The sequence below is a fragment of the Notolepis coatsorum genome, assembly GCF_963971535.1.
Source record: "Notolepis coatsorum genome assembly, chromosome: 11".
NCBI lineage: Eukaryota > Metazoa > Chordata > Actinopteri > Aulopiformes > Paralepididae > Notolepis > Notolepis coatsorum.
In genome coordinates, this window is record NC_140175.1 from 60,050,667 (window position 1) to 60,076,547 (window position 25,881).

The 25,881-nt window shown below is 44.2% G+C and overlaps 1 protein-coding gene across 1 annotated transcript in view; it reads left to right on the forward strand.

Moving 5' to 3' along the window:
* The window catches only part of prodha (proline dehydrogenase (oxidase) 1a), a 94,240-nt gene that overhangs the window by 46,593 nt on the left and 21,766 nt on the right, over nt 1–25,881 (forward strand). The window contains exons 7-10 of the mRNA XM_084324057.1: nt 2,093–2,172; nt 5,395–5,476; nt 5,889–5,981; nt 14,672–14,818. Coding sequence (XP_084180183.1) covers nt 2,093–2,172; nt 5,395–5,476; nt 5,889–5,981; nt 14,672–14,818 — 402 coding nt within the window. The remainder of the gene's footprint in view (nt 1–2,092; nt 2,173–5,394; nt 5,477–5,888; nt 5,982–14,671; nt 14,819–25,881) is intronic.

The following is a 25,881-nucleotide window of genomic DNA, read 5'->3' on the forward strand; positions in this document are numbered from 1 at the left end:
ACAACCTTAGGCGTGTGTTCTTCATGCTCAGACAACCTTAGGTGTGTGTTCTTCATGCTCAGACAACCTTAGTGTGTTCTAGGTGTGTTCTTCATGCTCAGACACCCTTAGGTGTGTGTTCTAGGTGTGTGTTCTTCATGCTCAGACACCCTTAGGTGTGTGTTCTAGGTGTGTGTTCTTCATGCTCAGACACCCTTAGATGTGTGCTCTAGTTGTGTGTTCTTCATGCTCAGACACCCTTAGGTGTGTGTTCTTCATGCTCAGACACCCTTAGGTGTGTGTTCTTCATGCTCAGATAACCTTAGGCGTGTGTTCTTCATGCTCAGACACCCTTAGGCGTGTGTTCTTCATGCTCAGACACCCTTAGGCATGTGTTTTTCCCCGACGTGGTGTCTGAGGAAGGTGGTGGAGGACTGCCCAAACTGGCACTTGGCCGGGTTGACGATGAGGCCGTGTTTACTGAGCCGCTCAAACAGCTGCCGGAGGTGTGTCATGTGCCCCTCTATGGGCGCACTGGCTTCAATAATGTCATCTAAGTACACAAACAAAAACGGCATGTCTTGGAGCACAGAGTCCTTCAGGCACTGAAACGTCTGTGCCGCCCCCATGAACAGAGAATTCCAAAAACAGGAAAATTCATATCCGAAAACAGGAAAAGATAAAAACGGATTTCATAGGGCCCTAGCTCAATAGCTTCCAGTCACTGGCACCAGACACACAACACACATACACAATGTCTGAAAGGCTCAGGAGACGAGGATTGATATCAGCCAATTAAGGAGAGGGATGATTAGGTGGCCTTGATGTCACTGATTGGGAATTTGACCAAGAATGTTAGGAAACCTCCTACTCTTTGCGATAGCCGCCCTGGGTTCTTTAATGACGAAATTCAGATGGGATCTCGATTTAACATCTCATCTGAAGGACGGCACTCGCATGGTTATCACCATGACGGGGACATTGCTACTGCCAAGTCCAAAGGTGCTATTTGCTTCCTGAGTTACAGAGTCTGACTCGTGTTTAATTTGTCTACTTCATGTTACTGCCAAGTCCAGAGGACAGAGTGACCCTTGGTTTTTGTATCACAGAGTCTGACTTGTGTTTATAGAATGTAGAACGGTGATTCAACTTGAGCCAAACTACTACGGTTTTAACGCACACCTGCGTCCAATCAGAAAACAGTGTTCACCTACTGTACTGTAGACCATGGTATAGGTCAGGATAATTATGCATTCATCATATTGGACTGCATGGTAATGCAATACATTCTCACACCTGTCCCACAACCCCTGCATGTGTTATTCACGCTCACTCAGACAACCTTATGTGTGTGTTCTTCACGCTCAGACAACCTTAGGTGTGTGTTCTTCATGCTCAGCCAACCTTAGGCGTGTTTTCTTCATGCTCAGACAACCTTAGGCGTGTGGTCTTCATGCTCAGACACCCCTAGGTGTGTGTTCTTCATGCTCAGACAACCTTAGGTGTGTGTTTTAGGTGTGTGTTCTTCATGCTCAGACACCCTTAGGTGTGTGTTCTAGGTGTGTGTTCTTCATGCTCAGACACCCTTAGGTGTGTGTTCTAGGTGTGTGTTCTTCATGCTCAGACACCCTTAGGTGTGTGTTCTTCATGCTCAGACACCCTTAGGCGTGTGATATCAGGTTGGGTAATAGAACGTGTATTACAGTATTGAACTGAAACCTTAATTAACAAATTAACAATTTGAAATATTTCTGAATAAATTGTATGAGAAATCATGATTTACTTTGTATTAAATTCACATTACCAACAATCCCACAATACCATGACACAGATGGATGATAGATTTATAAATACAATACAAAATATGGATACATATTGGTGTATTTTCCAGCCTTAAGTTCTACTATTACTGCTAGTGCTGCTGTAGAACTATCACTCTAAAAATATTTTTATGACATATAGTGTTATTAATATGGATGTGTAATCACAGTTCCTATGTAACATAAGAACTGTGATACAAACTGTGATTACTCATCCAAAATAACACTACTTAACCCACTTATCAGAAGTTTTCATATCAATGTGTTTTCATATTTCAATATTCCTCTTTTAGGAAAGCTTGACTAAGCTTGGTGTTGGAGCCAAGGATGACATAGATAACTGGTTTACGGGAGAGAAACTGGGCTCGTCAGGGTAAGACATTCACATGGCGATCAGGGGCTTTGATAATGTCACCAGTGTGGTGACTTTGGTACAGGGATATAGACTCTCTAAGAACCAGGGCCCTTATTTATCAATAATGCGTAGAAAGTGAACAAAACAGAGGATATGGAGAGGGCTTCTTATTTTGTTTCAGGTAGGTGCTCTTTGGATTAAATCCGGGGTAGGATTCGCTTATAAAAGAAAGGTTGAGATCCAAGGCAGCTCTACAATTTTTTAAAAAGCCTTTATTTATTGGCTTACATTATTTAGAAAAAATATTTAAAAAAAACTGTTGAAGCCATGTAGGCCGAAACATGTCGTTTTTTTTAAAATATTTTTTTATTGTGGCGATAAGAAAATAGTGAGCCAGAGACGTGTTTCGAGTCGAGGTATTTTACTTATCTTCACGTTAGCATTTACAATAACTACAACCCTCAACCCGGAACCGGAAGTGGTATTTCCCCTTTCCCCTAAACAGTAAACCCCCGCTCTTAAAGGCACAAGCCCACCTTAGTGAATGTCTCTTACATATGGGTCACTACACTATTTTTGTTCCTACGGAATTTAGAATGTCTCTACGCACAGAAAAATCTGTATTTATCAACCGTGCATGCACAGGTCGTATGTACACTCTGTGTTGATAAATACCAATGTTCTTACCGTCTATGCTCGTGCACGATTATAAGCATTTGCATACAGAACCGCCCCTAATTACCATATATGGTAAAGAAAAACACCTCCATGGAATGTGGAAGAATGGACTAAGCGAACTATGAGAAACTTCACTGAGAGGTCATCTAACCAACAAATTGAAGGTAGAAAGCATTTCGTTATTTGGAAACATGACACAAAATAATAGTATTTCGCTTTTTATTTGAAACAATATTTAATCGCGTTTGGAGGTGGATGTTCTGCGTCTGCCCCGCCGTGCCAAACAAGCAGGCCAACTGTGCTCTAAATGGCTCTTGTGCGGCGCGTGAGCCCGTTATAATTGCGCTCCTGTTGGGTCATTCAGAGTCATTAACTATGGCTTCAGTGGATAACCCCGATCACCTGCATTTAAGGGATATTTTAATTACCCCAGTAATAACATTACAATTGAATTAAATAAAATTAGGCCTGAATGGGTAACGCTCACCAATAAGCCACCCGTCTTCAACAGCGTCTCCATGGACACGAAGGCTCACAGTCAGGGTTTCCGTTAGAAAAAATTGTTGCCGGTCTCAGGGTCCGGTAGATTTAAATCTACCGGTCAAATGAGAGAAATTCCGGTCAGAGTTTATTGAGCTTAAAAATAATTGACATCCTCAAGGCATGTAGATTTATAATATTTTAACTTAAAACTAGGCTACTTTTGCGTATACAATCATTATATTCCAAATAAAATAAGTCCCGAGACTCCGTGCTGCTGCCGACTTTAAATCAAATAGGTGTCTGTGGCAGTCGCCCGACATTAATACAGTATACAATAATAAACAGCAGTCTGTTATAATCACATTTTTATGAGCTAACGAATTCCGTTATATTGGACATTTGTATTAATTATATCAAGCGAAGAACTGAGAAATTTGGCAGAGAGAGACGGCAACATTATCGTGGGTTTGCGTGATGACTCTCCACCTCGCAACGTCTTATTTGCAAAGAGTATGGCGCTGCAGAGCAGCAGATTCAGCTGTTTTTTGGCTCTATCTGGGGACCGCTCAACAGCGCCCCCCACCCAACAGCTGAATTGCCAATGGCTGAATTGGAGTACTGCACTGTGCCGCTGCTGCTCCGGCTCTGCAGCTACACATGCACTCGCAAAACCCAGCACTAAGCTCTCGTTGACAACATTATTATACCTGCTTGGTGAAGCAACGATGAAACAAATGTAATGATTGTTTCGTTCATCGCATAGGCTATTTAATTTTAGCCTATTTTAATACAATTCAAATAATCAAATTGTGCTTGGAGGGAATTATTTTCACCAGACATTAAGACCGGAGAGATTAAATATGTCGGACTTCAACAGATTTTGCCGGTCAAATACCGGTAATTACCGGCTAACGGAAACGCTGCCCACAGTACTGTTCTGCACTATCAGCAGATTATCTGTACATTGACCGAGTAGAATCTCTTTCTATTCACATAACTGAATTTGTTGATTGATGGAGCTTTGACAGCTACATGGGTACACATTATATTTCTCCGATGGGAAATGCCAGAGCGATCTCCAATCTCACGCTGCAAATAGACTGCCATATCCGTGACAAGTCTTCCGATAACTCAATATTATCCATGCTGCATTCATTCGGAAAGACCTATTCTAAATGCTATTTATAGGGTTTGACAATAATTGCACTCCTGTCTCTATTTTACAATTAACTATAATTAATTATGACTTATGAGTCATACCAAACACGTCTTTGTTGGAACTCTAATGCATGAAAGCTTATTCTGTCTGTCTGCAGTCTTCCTATTCTACCGCTTGGTGACATGTATGCAGGGTCCGAGCTGTGCGTAGATATACGCACAATCTCAAGCACGCGTTCAAATTGATAAATCCCACACTTTGCTTATTATCGTATGCACGGTTTACGCACATATCTGTGCGTACGCAGCATTGATAAATGAGGGCCCTGGGGTGGAAAGAAATGTAAAAGTACTTTAAAACAAGTGAACTTGGTACTTTTACTCAGCGACTGCTAAATATCAAAGCTACAGCCAACCAACAAAACTATTTACTCTGGTACCGCTAAATATCAAAGCTACTGCCAACCAACATAACTATTTACTCAGGTACTACTAAATATTAAAGCTACAGCCAACCAACAGAGCTATTTACTCAGGTACTGCTAAATATCAAAGCTACAGCCAACCAACATAACTATTTACTCTAGTACTGCTAAGTATTACTGCCAACCAACAGAACTATTTACTCGGGTACCGCTAAATATCAAAGCTACTGCCAAACAACGGAACTATTTACTTGGGTATTAATAAGTATTAATGCTACATCCAAACTATAGAATGATGACGGGTGTCTCCAAAAGTTGAATACATTTTTTGCAAGGGGTATTATTCTTTCTTGGAGCCGTCATGTGGATCCTTGCACTCCTTGGTTTTAGGCTGCTTCTAATGTCGTGATGCATTTGAACTTAGTCTACTTGTAAGTGTCTTTGGAGAGGTGTAACTGCTGAATGGATAAACTGTTCTCTCTTCTTCTCCCCTCAGAACAATAGATCTGCTGGACTGGAACAGCTTAATAAACGATACCACTAAGATGTCCAACCTGCTTATGGTCCCAAACCTGGAGGTGAGATATTAGTGTAAATGTGTCGTTGTCGCCCCCCAGGTCACGGTCTGGTGTTATTCACATCCACATTATGAGAAATACATCTAATATCATGTACGTTTATTATTATTGTTATTATTATTATTATCATTATTATTATTATTATTATTATTATTATTATTATTATTATTATTATTATTATTATTATTATTATTATTATTATTATTATTATTATTATTATTATTATTATACTTTTTTTTTTAAATCATTTTTATAATAAAAAAAAAACTTTTAATAGAAGCCACTTCCAGCTTCCTTCTAATTGATTCCCATGTTTTCCAAAGAGCACCTTTTAACACTGTCAAGTTAACTAAGTAACTATCCTCTAACTGATTGCATTGTGTTGTGTTGTGTCGTGTGCTTCCTGTTGTAGACCGGCCAGCTGGAGCCTCTGTTAAATACGTTCACCAATGAGGAGGAGCGACAGATGAAGAGGATGCTACAGAGAGTAGATGTCCTGGCCAAGGCAAGTCACATTAGCCTACAGTACTCATTATATAAGGGTTTACGAAGTACAGTACCCAATCACCATATAAGGGTTTAGGAAGTACAGTACCCAATCACCATATAAGGGTTTACGAAGTACAGTACCCAAATCACCATATAAGGGTTTAGGAAGTACAGTACCCAATCACCATATAAGGGTTTAAGAAGTACAGTACCCAATCACCATATAAGGGTTTAGGAAGTACAGTACCCAATGACCATATAAGGGTTTAGGATGTACAGTACTCAATCACCATATAAGGGTTTATGAAGCAATACTCAATGACCATTTAAGGGTTTCGGAAGTACAGTATATAGTAATAGAGACCTTGCACTGAATGTGCCCATTTTTCCACCATGTTGGAAGACACAAGGGTTGCTTTGTGCAAAACAATGGTTGCTATGGGTTGATTCTTTTATTTTAAATGATTAATTTAAAAAAAATTGACATCTTATCACTGTAAACAAGTCACAGTGGAACCATAATACCATGCTTTTCCAATGTTTTACCCAGTCTACCTTTTGAAACTGGTTACTAATATAAACATTCAGGGCAAGTTGCCATATCACACACAGTATAAGTTATTTTAAAAGAAATTACTCCAACATATTTGTCTAGACAGTTTTGCACAGATTGCATCAGTTACAGTATGTCTCATTCTTTCATAAACTGGCAGATACAAAAATCCACTCTACATTGATTAAAGGCCTTTTAGAGAGATAGTCAGGTCTAAAGAAAAACACCACTCAATATGGGTACAGCTGTAAAACACAGAACACCAACCTCACTTTATAGCCTGGGACAAATGTAATAAATAATGCATCTCTATCCACAAAACTGCTTGGAAGACTGCTTCTTCTCCTTGTGAAGAAAAATAACAAGGCGTTTTGTTATTCAAAACTGACGGACCTTGGCCCCGTTCCCCGTACCTGGATAACTGAGTTAGCCGGATAACTTTCGGTCAAGCCTGACTTAAGCCCGACCTTCCCATTCCCCGACGCGCGATTGTCTAAATCACCATGACAACAGATCAAAAAGTTTGAGCCTGGTCGAGAGCAGGGTTAAGTTCAAGTTAGCCGGATGAACCATGGCCACGCCCCCGCAAAGAAGTGACAGCTCGTTTCCTGAAATGATTCTCACAGTCTAGGATCTGCATTATACCATTCTGAATTACGTTTCTGTGCTTCGTTTTCCTAGAGGGGGCTTTTGAAATGTATAATAATAGAACTAAATGCTTATAATAAATCATATTGAGCCTATAGATTTACTTTGTCCTAAATAAAATAATGCACGTCATATACGGCGCTCGGAGTCGCGATACACGCTGCATGTGGTTATTTTAATAACGGCTCATTGCAAATGTGAATCCCGCGGGGATATTTTTAATGAATGAAACCTATCGGCCGTTTGGCTCTGATTAGTTTCATATATTAATCTCCGCTGTAGATTTGCTTAACGGAGCGCCAGATTGTGTTTCATTCAAGCATAAAATTGAAGTGTCTATGCGGGGATTGTGGTTTTTGTGTGATATTGTAACTGGGATTAAAATGTCTGATGAGATGCGCTGTTTGACGGATTTGAGAAATTGAATGAGCCGTTGACGTCACATTAATGCATTTGAGAATAAAGAGATAAAACTTCATTTTTTGGTAAGAAAAATATTCTAAACACGGATCTCTCGTCCATTAATGCATAAACAATGAGTATATCACGTCTGGCACAGTGGCGCAGCGGCTAGTGCTGAATCCTGGCAACTGGGCGACCGGTGTTCGAAACCCCGCCTTTCCAATACATTTTTTTTGGAATATAATATTAATGATTATACGCAAAAGTAGCCTAGTTTTAAGTTAAAATATTATAAATCTACATGCATTGAGGATGTCATTCTTTATATAGCTCTCAACGTGCACCAAATTGAATTATTCCTACATTGCAAAAAGAAGGAAAAGACTAGGAGAAGTGGGATTCGAACCCGGGCCGCCTGTGTGAAAGTCAAAAGCAGAAACCATTACACCACAGTGTAGATAAGTAAAAGATCCACCATACATCAATCAATGGGTAAGAGAGCCGTATCCTTATTCTGCATAACAGTTTAACTAATTATTTTCGCTAGCAAGATCTCATTTGATTATCCATTCCATAAACCTACTGCCAGCAAGCAAGTTTAAAGAAATATAATCTGATTGATTGGGGTAATGAGGGACTTAAAATTAGCCTATAGATAACGCATTTAACTTGTCGGCGAGGCGATTGAGCCGTACTGCAACCTGTTAATAAAGTTTTAAATCAATTAATCAATCAATGCCGTTAGAAAATCAGGATCTCTGCTATCGATACGTGATGGCTTTTCAACTGAAGCGGCCGCGCGCACTTATCCTGGGTCTCAAGTCTGGTTTGAGTTAACGAGACTGAATCCACCTTCGAGGAACAGGAAAATCCCGGCTTCAAACATCGGGTTAACTGAATCTGGATAATGGGACTCTTGATCGACTTAGTTGAACCAGGTACGGGGAATAGGGCCCTTGACAGCTAATATTATATTCAAATTTAGACTAGATTCAAATGTATTGTCATTGCACAGCACAAGTACAGTACAACGGAAAGAAGTTGGCACCTAACCAGAGTGAAAATGTAACAGTAAAGTGCATTAACAATATACAGTGTACAACTAAGTGAATAAATGTGATATATATAACAAACTACTGAGTAATCAAGTCAAGTCAAGGGTTTTATTTGTCACGGCATACAAGCATACAGTGAAATGCGGGGAGTCATGCCCGCAGCGATTGTGCAATAATACAAGTAATAAGAATAGGAATTAGAAAAAGACATTTGTGCAATAATACAAGTAATAAGAATAAGACATAACGGGTATAATGTACATACATTTTACAAAAAGCATGGTAAGACATGCTAAGGTCCTGCGATAGTGCAATACAATGTTAGCTACGGATGAGGCACTCGGTCTTATGTACACTACTATACAATGCTATACTATACAATCTACAGTTATACTCCACAATCCTCCACCCGCACACTCAGATCCGCAGGTAGCCTGCTCCTTCAGGTCCCCAATACCCGGCTCTGCACCATGGGTGACCGAGCCTTCTGCACGGCTGCACCACGCCTGTGGAACAGCCTCCCCATCCAGCTGAGGGCACCACAGAGCCTGGACTCTTTTAAAGCAGGCCTGAAAACATGTTCAAAAAGGCCTTTGACTGTTAGCTTTTTATAAAAAAAATGCTTGTGCTGTTGTTTTAAAATGTTCTGTTTATGGTATGTTTTTAATTAACTGTTCTATTTTTATCTTATTTTTACTCTGTATTTTATTTGTTTTACTAATAACAATTTTTTTAACTATGTTTTAACCCTGTAGTGTAGCACTTTGGGATCCCAGCGAACAAAAAGTGCATTACAAATTAAATCTATTATTATTATTATTATTATTATTATTATTATTATTATTATTATTATTATTATTATTATTATTATTATTATTATTATTATTATTATTATTATTATTATTATTATTATTATTATTATTATTATTATTATTATTATTATTATACTATGTGTCCTTATGCTAACTTGCTATATCCATCTATTTACTATACAAGAACCACTCCCGTATTTTTTTTTTAAGTGACCTTTTCATTGTGTAAAGTGACCGTTGAGTGTGCAGCATGTGTGTGTGTGTTCAATGCATGTGTGTGTGTGTTCAATGTTCATGCTAAAGTGACTATTAGTGTGTGAGCGTATACAGTGTGTGTTATGTGTGTGCTCATGTGTGTGGAGAGTTCAGTGTTCAAGACTCTGATGGCCTGGGGGAAGAAGCTGAGCCGAAGTCTCTCTGTCCTAGTTTCTGGTGTTCGCAGGCGTTTGCCTGACCGCAGCAGCTTGAACAGGCTGTTGTTGGGGTGGTGAGGGTCTTTCATTATTCTGCAGGCTCTGGATTTGCACCTCTTGTTATATAAGACCTGCATGGGTGGTAGTGCAATACCCGTAGTAGTACGCTCAGCTGAGCGCACCACTCTCTGTAGGGCCTTCTTGTCCTGTGCCTTGCTGTTTCCATACCAGGCAGTGATGTTTCCAGTCAAGATGCTCTCTACAGCTCCGGAGTAGGACAGGAGTATCTTACCCGATACTCTGAACTTCCTTAACTTGAGGCGCTGCTTCGCCTTCTTTACGACTGAGTCTGTGTGTTGTGACTTGTCCATGTCAGGTCTTCTGAGATGTGGACCCCCAGGTACTTGAAGCTGCTCACCCTGTCCACGGTAGCCCCGTTTATTCACAGTGGTGTGTGTCCCCCCTGCTGTGTTCTCCTAAAATCCACGATCAGCTCCCTGGTTTTACCAATGTTCAGGAGCAGGCTGTTGTCCTGACACCAGCGTTCCAGTGCATCAACCTCCTCCCGGTAGGCCTTCTCGTCGTTGTCAGAGCTCAGCCCCACCACCAACGTGTCGTCCGCAAACTTCACTATGGAGTTGGAGCTGAACTTGGCCACACAATCATGTGTGTATAGTGAATACAGCAGGAGGCTCAGAACACAGCCCTGGGGGGACCCGATACTCAGGGTGATGGTGTTGGAGGTCTGACCCCCCACCCTGACCCCCTTCTGGCAGTCTAGGTGAGAGAGGGTACTGTGTAGTACTTGAGAGACCGCATCATCAGTGGACCTGTTTGGCCTGTATGCAAATTGCAATGGGTCCATATCACTGGGGGAGGCACAAATGTAATCCTTAACCAGCCTCTCAAAACATTTCATGACCACAGAGGTGAGTGCCACCGGTCTGTAGTCATTAAGACCTGTTGGGGAGGATTTCTTTGGTACCGGTATTATAGTGGACACCTTGAAGCAGACAGGGACCACGGACTCAGCCAGGGATAGATTAAATATGGTGGTGAACACTGGGGCTAGCTGGTAATATATGCTAAACTGGTGTATGTACAGTTATTATGTACAGTGATACAGGTATATTATATTTATTGTAGGGCAAATACAATGGAGAGGGCATACATACCCTCATCTTGTTGCCCATATGCGCATGTCTAGAGTTAATTATATTGTATAGACTGCCTTTTTATTCTATTTTTATTTTTACTTCTCTACTGTACGATAATTCTATGACCAGCACCATGTCTTTCACTACCTGTACCCCCCCCCCTCCATGCTGCTATGATGCCTGAATTTCCCCAAGGGGATCGATAAAAGAATATCTTATCTTATGTTATCTTATACATATACTATGGTAGTAAGCCTTACTGGCCAGTGGTATAACTAGTAAGAGTAGATATGGGATAAATATTGATATAATATATACAGGTATGTGAACAGGGATATATGCAGATATATCCAACAGTAGTAGATAAATATATACAATATATACAGTATAATAGTATTATTGTACGTGGCTATCATACAGGTATGTAAACAGTAATATATGGGTAGACTAGGATGAGGAAGGTGGTTATAATTACAGTGTAAGGTAGTTGTAGACAGTGAAGGCAGTAGGCAGGTATAGATTCAGTATAGTGAACAGAGTTCAGAGCTCATACGGTATGGGGTTCAGAGATTATACGGTGATATAATAATAATAAATAATAATAGATCAAATTTCTATAGCGGCTTTCATGAAACCCAAGGTCGCTTCACAATCACAACAAAAAATAGGGCTAGGGAAGTAGGGGGAAAAGGGGGGGGGGGGTGAGGGCAGGTAAGGGATAATGAACCTAATCTGAACTAACTAATGGGGAAAAGCCTTGGTACAATCATCAAATTTGCTGACGACACAGTGGTGGTGGGCCTGATCTCTGCCAACGACGAGAGGGCCTACCTGGAAGAGGTCAAGGTCCTGGCGGGATGGTGCCAGGAAAACAGCCTCTCCCTGAACGTCAGCAAAACAAAGGAGATGATTGTGGACTTCAGGAGGTCGGGGGTCAAGGACTACAGCCCCCTCAGCATCGACGGGGCACCGGTTGAGAGAGTCAACAGCTTTAAGTACCTCGGAGCCTACATATCCGAGGACTTGACATGGACCACACACATTGACAGTGTTGTGAAGAAGGCACGACAACGCCTCTACTTCCTCAGGCGCCTAAGGAAGTTCCAAGTCAGTCAGAAGATCCTTAAGAACTTCTACTCATGTACAATAGAGAGCATCTTGACTGGCAACATCACCTCCTGGTTTGGGAATAGCACTGCACAAGACCGAAGCAGACTACAAAGAGTGACACGTTCAGCCGAACGCACAATTGGAGGGGGGCTCCCCACCCTCCAGAACATTTACAACAAGCGTTGCAAGGCCAAGGCTAAGAGAATCATTAAAGACTCCAGTCACCCGAACAACTGCCTCTTTGAACTGCTGCGGTCAGGCAAGCGATACCGGAGTCTCAAGGCGAGCACAGAAAGACTCAGAAGAAGCTTCTATCCCCAGGCCATCAGGCTGCTAAACGAACAATGAACACTACACAACAACAACCACCAAACGCACATAGCACACACATCCACACGCACACACTCACTTTAAACAAACACACTGTAGCACCCACTCCACACACTTTATAGCACACACCCACTTTAAACAAACACACTGTAGCACCCACTCCCCACACTTTATATTTATTGATGAAGGATTGCACTACAACTCGTACACCTTACTGTAAATTGTACCTAAATTGTACCTCATCCCATTTCTGCTTTGCACTATATAGTACTGTACATTAGTACACTGCATAGTATTGTATATTATATGGTAACTCAGTTACGTCTATTCTGCATCGAACATTGTACATATGTCTATACTGAACACTGTGACCTCATTTTCTACTTCTAAATTACATGCTATACTATGTTATTTGATACTATCTTGTCTAGCACAGTCTCTGGAGCGTAACAGTAAGAAGCATTTTGTATGAAAGTATTCTGTACTTCTGTATGACAACTATTAAAGAAACTTGAAACTTGGTGAAGAGGTGTGTTTTGAGAGCAGTTTTGAAGGTGTCTAGGGTTGGGGCATTGCGGATTTCAGGGGGGAGAGAGTTCCAGAGGGTAGGGGACGCCACGCTGAAGGCTCTGTCACCGAAAGTCCGCAACCTGGTGTGAGGGATGCAGGGCTGTACGCTAAGCTTTTTCACTAGGGGCACAGGTTATTTTTTAAATAAAATGTTTACCATTATAGTGCAAAAAAATATGTTCCTCCTGCCTCATTACTGTGGTCCTTTTATTTAACATTTAAGTGCTTTTGTTTTCAGGGTTGTATCTTTTATAATGAACCAACTGAAGTATTACCACAGCTGCAAACATTTCTTCTTTCATTGATAACAGTATTAACAGTGTTCATTAGGGATGGGTATCGTTAGGATTTTATCTATACTACTACTCTTATTGATACTGCTTAACGGTTCGGTACTTTATCGATACTCTTATCGGTTCTTTTTGATTCTTTTGCAAGATTTTTTTTTTATTAAGAACAGAATCGACATTGCTTTATTATTCTTTTATATAACTATATTACTACACATGGCTACTTTTTGATCAATTCATACAAGCAGTCAGATAAATTAACTATTTTGGGACTTTCTATTTTATTTAGAAAGTTTTTAAATCAGAATGTCCCACCCAATACTCAGCTGTTAAAAACGGTTCAATACTCCATTTTATTAGTAGAGATACTTTTAGAACAATAGCCTGATGCTGTATTTTCCATGAGTTGAGTGGACGCATGACCGGAGCTGTGTGTGTGTGTGTGTGTGCGAGCACACGCTTTGCGTAGTGGGCGTGTCAACAGTGTCAGCTGAACTCGCACCAAACAAGGCAGGGAAATAGTCAGACAGACATCCCAGAATTATTTCATAATACAACGTTTCTGAATGGATATTTGGATTAAAGTTGTATGCAGTGATGAACAGTCTTTCCCTGCGGAACACAAGTTACTTAACGTTACACGGGTCTGTTGAGTTTGAGTAGTTTGGTTGACATCCAGGTTTTTATGGCGTGGAGGCAGTTGACTAAGGACTGTGGGGGGAGCTGGGAGGATGGTGAGGTGCTGAGATAGAGCTGAGTATCATCAGCGTAGCAGTGAAAGTTGAGTCCGTAGTGACGTATGATCTGACCGAGCATGTAAATGGTGAATAGTAGGGGACCCAGCACGGAGCCTTGGGGGACACCGTGGTTGACTGGGGCCGGGGGGGAGGGGGAGCCGCTGGCGCTGACAAACTGAGATCTATTTGCGAGATATGAGTGAAACCAAGACAGAGCTGTACCGGTGATGCCAAGGTTGTCGGAGAGGCATTTGAGGAGGACTGAATGGGATATTGTATCGAACGCCGTGGAGAGGAGAGGTCGAGAAGGATGAGGAGGCTGATGTGTCCGGAGTCTGCAGCAAGGAGGAGGTCATTTGTGAGGGCGGTCTCTGTGCTGTGAAGAACAAAAAAGGACAAGTCGGCAGTCTCCTGGTTGCCTAGAAACACAAGGTTGATATGTTTAGAAATGCACTGCCTACAATCAGGTTTTCATCCGGCCACTAAAAGGGAAAGAAATCAAAAGGTGAAAGGTGTTTACTCAGCTGCCGAAGCTGTTTTCCACCTTGGTGCGTGTGCTGTGTTTGTGTCGAGTGTTATTGAGAACACAGTGATGGTTAATATGGCGCGTTGTGTAACTCTTCCTGCAGCACGCCCTGGAGAATGGTGTCAGGCTGATGGTGGATGCAGAGCAGACCTACTTCCAGCCTGCTATCAGCAGGTTGACCCTGGAGATGCAGAGGAGGTTTAACAGAGACAAGCCCATCATCTTCAACACTTACCAATGTTACCTCAAGGTCAGTATCATAACTGCTAGTGTTGCCCCAAGGTTAATATTACATCACAGTATGTTCAGTAACTGCTAGTGTTGCCCCAAGGTTAATATTACATTACAGTATGTTCAGTAACTGTTAGTGTTGCCTCAAGGTTAATATTACATCACAGTATTTTCAGTAACTGCTAGTGTTGCCCCAATGTTAATATTACATCAGTGTGTTCAGTAACTGCTAGTGTTGCCTCAATGTTAATATTACATCAGTGTGTTCAGTAACTGCTAGTGTTGCCTCAAGGTTAATATTACATCAGTATGTTCAGTAAATGCTAGTGTTGCCCCAATGTTAATATTACATCACATTATGTTAAGTAACTGCTAGTGTTGCCCCAAGGTTAATATTACATTACAGTATGTTCAGTAACTGTTAGTGTTGCCTCAAGGTTAATATTACATCACAGTATTTTCAGTAACTGCTAGTGTTGCCCCAATGTTAATATTACATCTGTTATGGTTTGTAACCGACCCCAATCGCACAACACAAGACAGGTATGATGGTTTGCCAAGAAACAGATATTTATTGAACAACAGGGAAAAACAGGGAAAAGGGCACTGTCCCTTTAAGGGAGAATCACAAATACAGGAATATAATATGAGGGGAAGGAAAAGTGCCTTTAAGAGGCGGGCAGGAAAAGGGAACACTATGGGAAGGTAAGGGAACGCCTAAGGGAAGGTTAAGGGAACGCCTTGGGACAGAGGAACTAGAGACTAGGTAAACCAGGGACAAGGAGAACTAGGGAGAGAGGACTAGGGACTAGGAGAGCTAGGGATAGAGGACTAGGGACTAGGAGAACTAGGGATAGAGGACTAGGGACTAGGAGAACTAGGGATAGAGGACTAGGGACTAGGAGAACTAGGGATAGAGGACTAGGGACTAGGAGAACTAGGGATAGAGGACTAGGGACTAGGAGAACTAGGGATAGAGGACTAGGGACTAGGAGAACTAGGGATAGAGGACTAGGGACTAGGAGAACAAGGGATAGAGGACTAGGGACTAGGAGAACTAGGGATAGAGGACTAGGGACTAGGAACTAGGTGGAACTAGAAGGGGAGAACTTGGGACCAGGAACTAGGTGGAACTAGAAGGGGAGAACTAGAGACAGAGGGGAACTGAGGCCCGCGGAGGCGGGCTGGGGAACAGGGAGGAACTGGGGAGGACTGGTGGAAATCATCTGGGCCGCTCTGCAGGACAGAGGAGATAGTTAATGCACAAAGGGAAAAAACAGAGCAGGTGCAGAACAGTCCAAATAACAAAGTGAACAAAGTAATAATATCTTCGTGTGACAAACACACAGGGGGAGATGTAAAGTCCAAAAATACTATTCTAAGTGAGAACCAAAAACAGAGGCAATACGCTGGGGAACAGCAGCGGGACGAGGGCAAGGGGCATTACGCTGAGTGAGTGACATCACAATCAAAACTCACCCAGGCGTATGCGTAAAGGTACAGGGACAGCAGCTGCGGGGCGCCGGCTGTCCGAGCCGAGGACAGAGTGGTGCTGGAACAGGCGGCGGTGGCGATGGCGGTGGCGAGGGTATCGCCACCGGGGAGCCGGCAGTCCGAGCCGAGGACAGAGTGGTGCTGGAACAGGCGGCGGTGGCGAAGGTGTCGTCACCGGGTAGCCGACTGTCGGAGCCGGGGAACAGAGTGGTGCGCCACTGCTTGAGTGCGCACCGGAACCGAGAGACGCGTCGGGGTGCGTCTGCGAGGAGGAGTGTGCCAAGCACGAAGGTCTAGAAGATGCGCGTTGCGCGCTGGTCTGGAGAGCGTGCCAAGCTCGAGGGTTCTTGGAAGATGCGCGTTGCGCGCTGGTCTGGAGAGCGTGCCAAGCTCGAGCGTCCTTGGAAGATGCGCGTAGCGCGCTGGTCTGGAGAGCGAGCCAAGCTCGAGCGTCCTTGGAAGATGCGCGTTGCGCGCTGGTCTGGAGAGCGTGCCAAGCTCGAGGGTTCTTGGAAGATGCGCGTTGCGCGCTGGTCTGGAGAGCGTGCCAAGCTCGAGCGTCCTTGGAAGATGCGCGTTGCGCGCTGAGGACTGGAGAGCGTCTGCGCTGGTCTGGATGTGCGTCAGGACGAACAGCTGCGCGGGGGTCTGCAGTGGAACGCTGGGGTGCCTCCCGTGGAAGTACAGGGAGCGCAGACCAGTCTCCCCCACAGGCAACGGCGACAGCTGGCGAAGGCTGGAGCAAACATCTCGACGCCGGAGAATGGAACAGCATAGGCAGACAGAGGATCTCCCGAAAGAGTCTAGATGTTTAGAGAATATGACTCGGCAAGTTTACAACACGACCCCACGCCAAAACGAGGGGAAGCGCCCTGGTATTTAAAGCCCACAGGGGGACTAATTAGCCTGCCACCACAGGTGCGAGAGATAATAGAATATCGAACAGGTGTGGCCACTAAGGGTAAGGAACGAGAGGGTGGGGGCTAGAGAGAGTGAGTGAGAAGGGAAAATAAACAGTATAGAAGGGAAATAAACAGTATAGGCTTAAAGAAACAGAGAAAAGGTAGTGAGCAGCGGGCAAAACCTCACAGTATCCCCCCCTCCAACGGGAGCCACCCGGCGACCCAAAACAAATACAGACAGAGTGGCAGGGGGCAAAACAAGAGGTACTGGCCAAGCAGCAGGGGAAGCCACCACAAGAGTGGGGCTAGCAAAAGAAACAGGGTCGCCGAGGGGTAACTGGGGGAACTGGTCTAGAGGAACTGGTCTAGAGGAACTGGGTCTAGAGAACAAGTCTAGAGGAACTGGTCTAGAGAACTGGTCTAGAGAACTGGTCTAGAGAACTGGGCTAGAGAACTGGTCTAGAGAACTGGTTTAGAGAACTGGTTTAGAGAACTGGTCTAGAGAACTGGTCTAGAGGAACTGGTCTAGAGGAACTGGGTCTAGAGAACTGGTCTAGAGCAACTGGTCTAGAGGAACTGAGGGGCAAGCAGGGTAGCAAAGGGGTAACCATGGTAGCACCGGGAAAGGGCTAGCAGAGGGAAGGTTGCTGCCAGGGCACTGATAGCTACAGGGCCTATGCTAGCTGTACTGCTACATCAACATAGAGGCTGCGCAAGCTGCCGGAGCCAGGCTAGCAGAGGGAAAGGGTAGCTGCCAGGGCACTGATAGCTACAGGGCCTATGCTAGCTGTACTGCTACATCAACATAGAGGCTGCGCTAGCTGCCGAGCTAGGCTAGCAGAGGGAAAGGGTAGCTGCCAAGGCACTGATAGCTACAGGGCCTATGCTAGCTGTACTGCTACATCTACATAGAGGCTGCGCTAGCTGCCGGAGCTAGGCTGGCAGACAGGGCTGGACCAGCATGAGAGAACAAGCTAGCTGGAAGGACAGTCCTAGCTGTGGGAATACTGACCTTGCTAGCTGAAGGGCAGTCCTAGCAGTGGGAGAAACTACACAAAAAAGTGGAGGCCATGCAGAGGGACCGGGTTAGCTGCTTGGGCCTGGCTAGCTACAGGGCCTATGCCAGCTGCAAGGCTGCATTAACATAGAGGCTGTGCTAACAGCCGGGGCCAAGCTAGCAGACCGGGGCCATGCAGAGGGAAACTGGGTTAGCAGCCAGGGCATGGCTAGCTACAGGGGGGTCAAACAGGGCAAAACGGGAAGCAAACAGGGGAGCTAACCGGGGAGACTAACAAGCTAAACAGGGAAGCTAAACTGGGCTAAACAGGGGAGTAACAGGCTAACAAGGGAGCTAAACAGGACTAACAAGGAAGCTAAACTGGGCTAACAGGGAAGCTAACAGGGCTAACAGGGGAGCTAGAGGGGACAAGAAAAAAAAAAAGGCAAACTCAACATACACAGTCTGTGCTGGCTGGGGTCGTAGACTAGGTGGGGTCGTACTGTTATGGTTTGTAACCGACCCCAATCGCACAACACAAGACAGGTATGATGGTTTGCCAAGAAACAGATATTTATTGAACAACAGGGAAAAACAGGGAAAAGGGCACTGTCCCTTTAAGGGAGAATCACAAATACAGGAATATAATATGAGGGGAAGGAAAAGTGCCTTTAAGAGGCGGGCAGGAAAAGGGAACACTATGGGAAGGTAAGGGAACGCCTAAGGGAAGGTTAAGGGAACGCCTTGGGACAGAGGAACTAGAGACTAGGTAAACCAGGGACAAGGAGAACTAGGGAGAGAGGACTAGGGACTAGGAGAGCTAGGGATAGAGGACTAGGGACTAGGAGAACTAGGGATAGAGGACTAGGGACTAGGAGAACTAGGGATAGAAGACTAGGGACTAGGAGAACTAGGGATAGAGGACTAGGGACTAGGAGAACTAGGGATAGAGGACTAGGGACTAGGAGAACTAGGGATAGAGGACTAGGGACTAGGAGAACTAGGGATAGAGGACTAGGGACTAGGAGAACAAGGGATAGAGGACTAGGGACTAGGAGAACTAGGGATAGAGGACTAGGGACTAGGAACTAGGTGGAACTAGAAGGGGAGAACTTGGGACCAGGAACTAGGTGGAACTAGAAGGGGAGAACTAGAGACAGAGGGGAACTGAGGCCCGCGGAGGCGGGCTGGGGAACAGGGAGGAACTGGGGAGGACTGGTGGAAATCATCTGGGCCGCTCTGCAGGACAGAGGAGATAGTTAATGCACAAAGGGAAAAAACAGAGCAGGTGCAGAACAGTCCAAATAACAAAGTGAACAAAGTAATAATATCTTCGTGTGACAAACACACAGGGGGAGATGTAAAGTCCAAAAATACTATTCTAAGTGAGAACCAAAAACAGAGGCAATACGCTGGGGAACAGCAGCGGGACGAGGGCAAGGGGCATTACGCTGAGTGAGTGACATCACAATCAAAACTCACCCAGGCGTATGCGTAAAGGTACAGGGACAGCAGCTGCGGGGCGCCGGCTGTCCGAGCCGAGGACAGAGTGGTGCTGGAACAGGCGGCGGTGGCGATGGCGGTGGCGAGGGTATCGCCACCGGGGAGCCGGCAGTCCGAGCCGAGGACAGAGTGGTGCTGGAACAGGCGGCGGTGGCGAAGGTGTCGTCACCGGGTAGCCGACTGTCGGAGCCGGGGAACAGAGTGGTGCGCCACTGCTTGAGTGCGCACCGGAACCGAGAGACGCGTCGGGGTGCGTCTGCGAGGAGGAGTGTGCCAAGCACGAAGGTCTAGAAGATGCGCGTTGCGCGCTGGTCTGGAGAGCGTGCCAAGCTCGAGGGTTCTTGGAAGATGCGCGTTGCGCGCTGGTCTGGAGAGCGTGCCAAGCTCGAGCGTCCTTGGAAGATGCGCGTAGCGCGCTGGTCTGGAGAGCGAGCCAAGCTCGAGCGTCCTTGGAAGATGCGCGTTGCGCGCTGGTCTGGAGAGCGTGCCAAGCTCGAGGGTTCTTGGAAGATGCGCGTTGCGCGCTGGTCTGGAGAGCGTGCCAAGCTCGAGCGTCCTTGGAAGATGCGCGTTGCGCGCTGAGGACTGGAGAGCGTCTGCGCTGGTCTGGATGTGCGTCAGGACGAACAGCTGCGCGGGGGTCTGCAGTGGAACGCTGGGGTGCCTCCCGTGGAAGTACAGGGAGCGCAGACCAGTCTCCCCCACAGGCAACGGCGACAGCTGGCGAAGGCTGGAGCAAACATCTCGACGCCGGAGAATGGAACAGCATAGGCAGACAGAGGATCTCCCGAAAGAGTCTAGATGTTTAGAGAATATGACTCGGCAAGTTTACAACACGACCCCACGCCAAAACGAGGGGAAGCGCCCTGGTATTTAAAGCCCACAGGGGGACTAATTAGCCTGCCACCACAGGTGCGAGATATAATAGAATATCGAACAGGTGTGGCCACTAAGGGTAAGGAACGAGAGGGTGGGGGCTAGAGAGAGTGAGTGAGAAGGGAAAATAAACAGTATAGAAGGGAAATAAACAGTATAGGCTTAAAGAAACAGAGAAAAGGTAGTGAGCAGCGGGCAAAACCTCACAACATCAGTGTGTTCAGCAACTGCTAGTGTTTCCCCAATGTTAATATTACATCAGTATGTTCAGTAAATGCTATTGTTTCCCCAATGTTAATATTACATCACAGTATGTTCAGTAACTGCTAGTGTTGCCCCAAGGTTAATATTACATTACAGTATGTTCAGTAACTGTTAGTGTTGCCTCAAGGTTAATATTACATCACAGTATGTTCAGTAACTGTTAGTGTTGCCTCAAGGTTAATATTACATCACAGTATTTTCAGTAACTGCTAGTGTTGCCCCAATGTTAATATTACATCAGTGTGTTCAGTAACTGCTAGTGTTGCCCCAATGTTAATATTACATCAGTGTGTTCAGTAACTGCTAGTGTTGCCTCAAGGTTAATACCGGTATTACATCAGTATGTTCAGTAAATGCTAGTGTTGCCCCAATGTTAATATTACATTACAGTATGTTCAGTAACTGCTAGTGTTGCCTCAAGGTTAATATTACATCAGTGTGTTCAGTAACTGCTAGTGTTGCCTCAAGGTTAATATTACATTACAGACTCTCATAGGAGATGAATCAGGGATGTGGTTGGGGTTTAAACTAGGGCTGTCAGTTTATCACGTTAATTAGATTAATTAATTACACAGCAAATTATCGTGTTATGAAAATTAATTCAAAATTAATAAAAAAAGAAAAAGAAACAGAAAAACAATATATATAAATATTTTTTAATCTCATTAATTCCATAAGAACGTAGAATACACATTTACAGACTTCTTTTTATATTATGGTCCATTTGCATGTTCTTGGTATCTGATACTAGGGACATCTATGGATCTCAGGGAATGTATTCCCAGTGTCAGAAATACTGTGTCTGTTACTAGGCTTGAGTAAATTGTAATGAACCAAATGAGAATATCAATTAAATTGTTTGTATCTTTGCCTGTGAATAACACCATGCTAAAATTGACCAGACCTGAAAAATCTAAGCAAATGAATAAATGGAAGATGATTAAACAGAAGGTTTTGTAGATACAGTACTGAATTCTGCCATCCGGACACATGCCATTTGAAATATGATTATAGAATATAGAATATCAGGCCTAAAATGGTTATGCGATTAAAATATGATTAATTAGATTAATTAATTACAAATCCTGTAATTAATTAGATAAAAAAAAATTATCGCCTGACAGCACTAGTTTAAACGTGTCATCAATAGCCGCAGGAGAGAAACAGCCATAGAGATAAAGGAATTATTTGGAAACAGTGTCACATTTATGTCTATATTTTTGCTACAATAAAATAAAATAAAAGAACATACACATTCGGTCAAAACCTTTAGCCCTTTCACTCTTTCGGATGAATGCCGAATGTGCTATTAATTGCTATTTCTGGGCGAATATTTTTGGTGACTGACATTTCGGTGCATCCCTAGTCACAATATGTTCAATAACTACTAGTGAGAAGGTAGTCCTTCTGAGCACAATCCATGCAGCTCCGGGCTAGTTTGCCACAAGTCAATGGGGCCACACTCCAGTCAGTACAAGCCCTGAAGTAAATGCTGAAACCTACTTTGGGTGAACTTAGGTGTCAGCGCTTATTTCAGGGCTTGTACTGACTTAAGCGTGGCACCATCGACTTTGCATTGGTTTTGTGGTTTCCTAGCCGTAGCTGCAGGTCCATGAAGAACAGCATGTACTGAGAAGGGATCCCACTGATCGCCAACATCATATCGTATTCCACTCATGTGTCTATCTAAGTATATTATTGTAACAGAATGTTCCATGAGTATTTCATATACAGTGTGTATCATATATTATGTAACATATTATGTGTCCAACCTCCAGTATGTGACCTTATCACTGCCTTTAAACGTGTCACACCTTTATCTAAACTGTCACCTTGGCAGGAATGAAGAGAAAACAACTTAATCTTCTGATTCATAACCACACAGGTTTCTGTTATACAGTCTGGTTCTGGAAGACTTTCGTGCACTCTCGGGCTATCATAGTTTCACAGCACATAATAGCTGATAAAAATTTGTATTCACTCGTAAAAACATGGAAATCACCCCGATATGAGTTGAAGGCTTTTCACTTGACAGCAGGGGTAGTAGTGTAGAGTATTTCAACAACTGGATCATGACCCAAAAGTGTGTCATGGGAAGAATAAAATGGGGCCTGAATGATGTAACATTTTGATGTTGCGATTTTTCTGTTATGGAATTTAACCCTCCAACCCACAGACACATTTTACTTTCTCCTTTTCCTCACTTATTACAAGGTTATGCAACTTGATAGTCGACACTTACTAGACTCAGTGTAGACCATAATGTGCCAAATTTATACCATAATAGGCTTAAAGGTCCCATGTCTTATAAATGGCCTTTTCCAGTGTTTAGCATTGTTTTCTAGCAATGTGGGGTTGTATCAATGGGGTCTGAGATCCTCCCCCACTGAACTAAGCCATTCTGAATTTCACGTACCTGTGATGTCCAAGAAATCTCATCTGCATAACTAACGGCCCCTCTATGGTTGTACTTGTAGCGCACACTGAACCATTCGCTCAACAACAGAGCGAGTGGAAATACTGACACTTCCTCAAACGGGTTGACGTGCGCAGGTGCCGACAGAGAATCAACAATTCGCTCAACAACGGAGCAGTGGGAATAATGCGGAAGCGGTCTCCCTGTCCCTGACTCTCTCTCCCTCTCTCTCTCCACCTGCATTTTACACACAATCGCTCGAGCCGCTCACACAATCTCTCGAGCCGCTCACACAGCGCACACGCGCGAACGGAGCGATCTATCCTCTCTCTCCCTCTCTCTCTCCACCTGCATTTTACACACAATCACTCGAGCCGCTCACACAGCGCACATGCGCGCACGGAGCGATCTATCCTCTCTCTCTCTCCCTCTCTCTCTCGCTTGCTCGTTCTCTCTCTCGCTCTCTCTCGTATGTATCACGCTGTGTGGGTGACTGTCACTCAAAGCGCTTATGGGCGGAGCCCCGCCCAAAACAGCTTGAAATCTTGGAAGTGGAAAAATGCTGCTTTAGAGTACTTGATTAGAAATACAAAACAATGCATTTTTTTGAAAAAAAACCTTACAGATATGTTCCATAGACTCACAGGAATTGTGTAAAATTGCCCAAATAGTGAAAGGAATAGCAAAACACGGGACCTTTAACACTTTCACCGCCAGAGGTCGCTGTGCAACGTGTGCCAGCACTTTAATGAATGGGGATACATGCCGGTATAAAACTATATTAAATATCATAGCTATGGATATAAAACTATTGCCCATTTGACATTGAGTATCTATCGTTCAATTTGTGAAAAAGAATAATTTTTTTCATCCATACATTCCCGTTTTATACCGTGGTGAATATGAGTATAGTTTTAGAGTAATTCTGTGTAATCCCAGGAAACGCCGCGTTTAGTGCATTTCACTAGAAACCGTGGCATTCCTCGCCTGGATCAACAATCAATCTGAAATCAACGCTATATTATTGGTATTATGTTTCATCATGCATGCATGAAAGGGTGGGGGGGGGTGTTCTATGCTTCGATCGTCACCAACGGCATATGTTGTGGAGTAACGTTACTTACAGTAACACTTTCTGATCACAATGAAGGCATGCTTGGATCAACGCAAGATTGATACCATATAGCCCTTACCTTGACTAGGATGTACTGCAAAAAGAATATTCCAATTATCTGATCGCCATTCCAAGTATTGATGTCGATCGTGTTGCCAACATAATCCACCAAAGAACATGAATCGGGAGTACCGTAATTTTCGGACTATAAGGCGCACCTGAATATAAGCCACAGCAGCTAAATTGAATGATGTGTACATATATAAGCCGCACTGGACTATAAGCCGCAGGTGTTTTAATGTTTAATTACCATATGTAAGGGTTCGTGCACAGAGGGGATTGTCGGGAAAGAAATGGCTGTTTGAGGAAGCTCCCATTTATTAACTTTTTTGTTTAAACAGTAACGGTAGCTAGGTACTAACGCTAGCTCACAGTACGATAGCCACACTAGTTAGCCAGCCAGGTACCAACGTCAGCTCACAGAACGATAGCCACGCTAGTTAGCCAGCCAGGTACCAACGCCAGCTCACAGAACGATAGCCACGCTAGTTAGCCAGCCAGGTACTAACGCCAGCTCACAGAACGATAACCACGCTAGTTAGCCAGCCAGATACTAACGCCAGCTCACAGAATGATAGCCACGCTAGTTAGCCAGCCAGGTACCAACACCAGCTCACAGAACGATAGCCACGCTAGTTAGCCAGCCAGGTACTAACACCAGCTCACAGAACGATAGCCACGCTAGTTAGCCAGCCAGGTACCAACGCCAGCTCACAGAACGATAGCCACGCTAGTTAGCCAGCCAGGTACCAACGCTAGCTCACAGAACGATAGCCACGCTAGTTAGCCAGCGCCAGCTAGGTACTACCGCCAGCTCACAGAACGATAGCCACGCTAGTTAGCCAGCCAGGTACCAACGCCAGCTCACAGAACGATAGCCAGTTAGCCAGCACCTGCGAAATCGAATGCCAAACTGATGATATCAGGAGCCATCAGTAGCTAGATAACATTAGACAACGCCTCATGCATTAATAAACTAAAGTGAATAGTTCGTTGACTGGGTCATTTTGTTTAATGCTTCAGTTATGTTGAAAGAGGAGCTCTGAGCTGCTCATACACTAGACTCTTGCCATAATGGTTTGTTGACGTGGGTCTGTGAGGGGGAGGAGGAGGGGCAAGGCGTGCACTGCTGCAGCAGATTTAGGAGTCTGATCTGACGGTCACAGAGCTGAGGGAGCGCGCCCAGTTAGCTGTAAAAATCCATAGATTAGCCGCATCGTTATATAAGCCGCAGGGTGGAAAAATGGGGAAAAAAGCCACGGCTTATAGTCAGAAAATTACGGTACTTGATTATCCTCAATCCATGTGTTATAACCGCTCGCCATGCCTGACTAGGAAAACCCGGACCGGACTTTTTAGATCGACGTACAGGCCAAGCCAGAGAGTTTCCAAGGATGTGCAATACCGGCCGCAAGGCGGCAGGCAGCGGTATTGGACGTTTGCGATCTCAGACCCA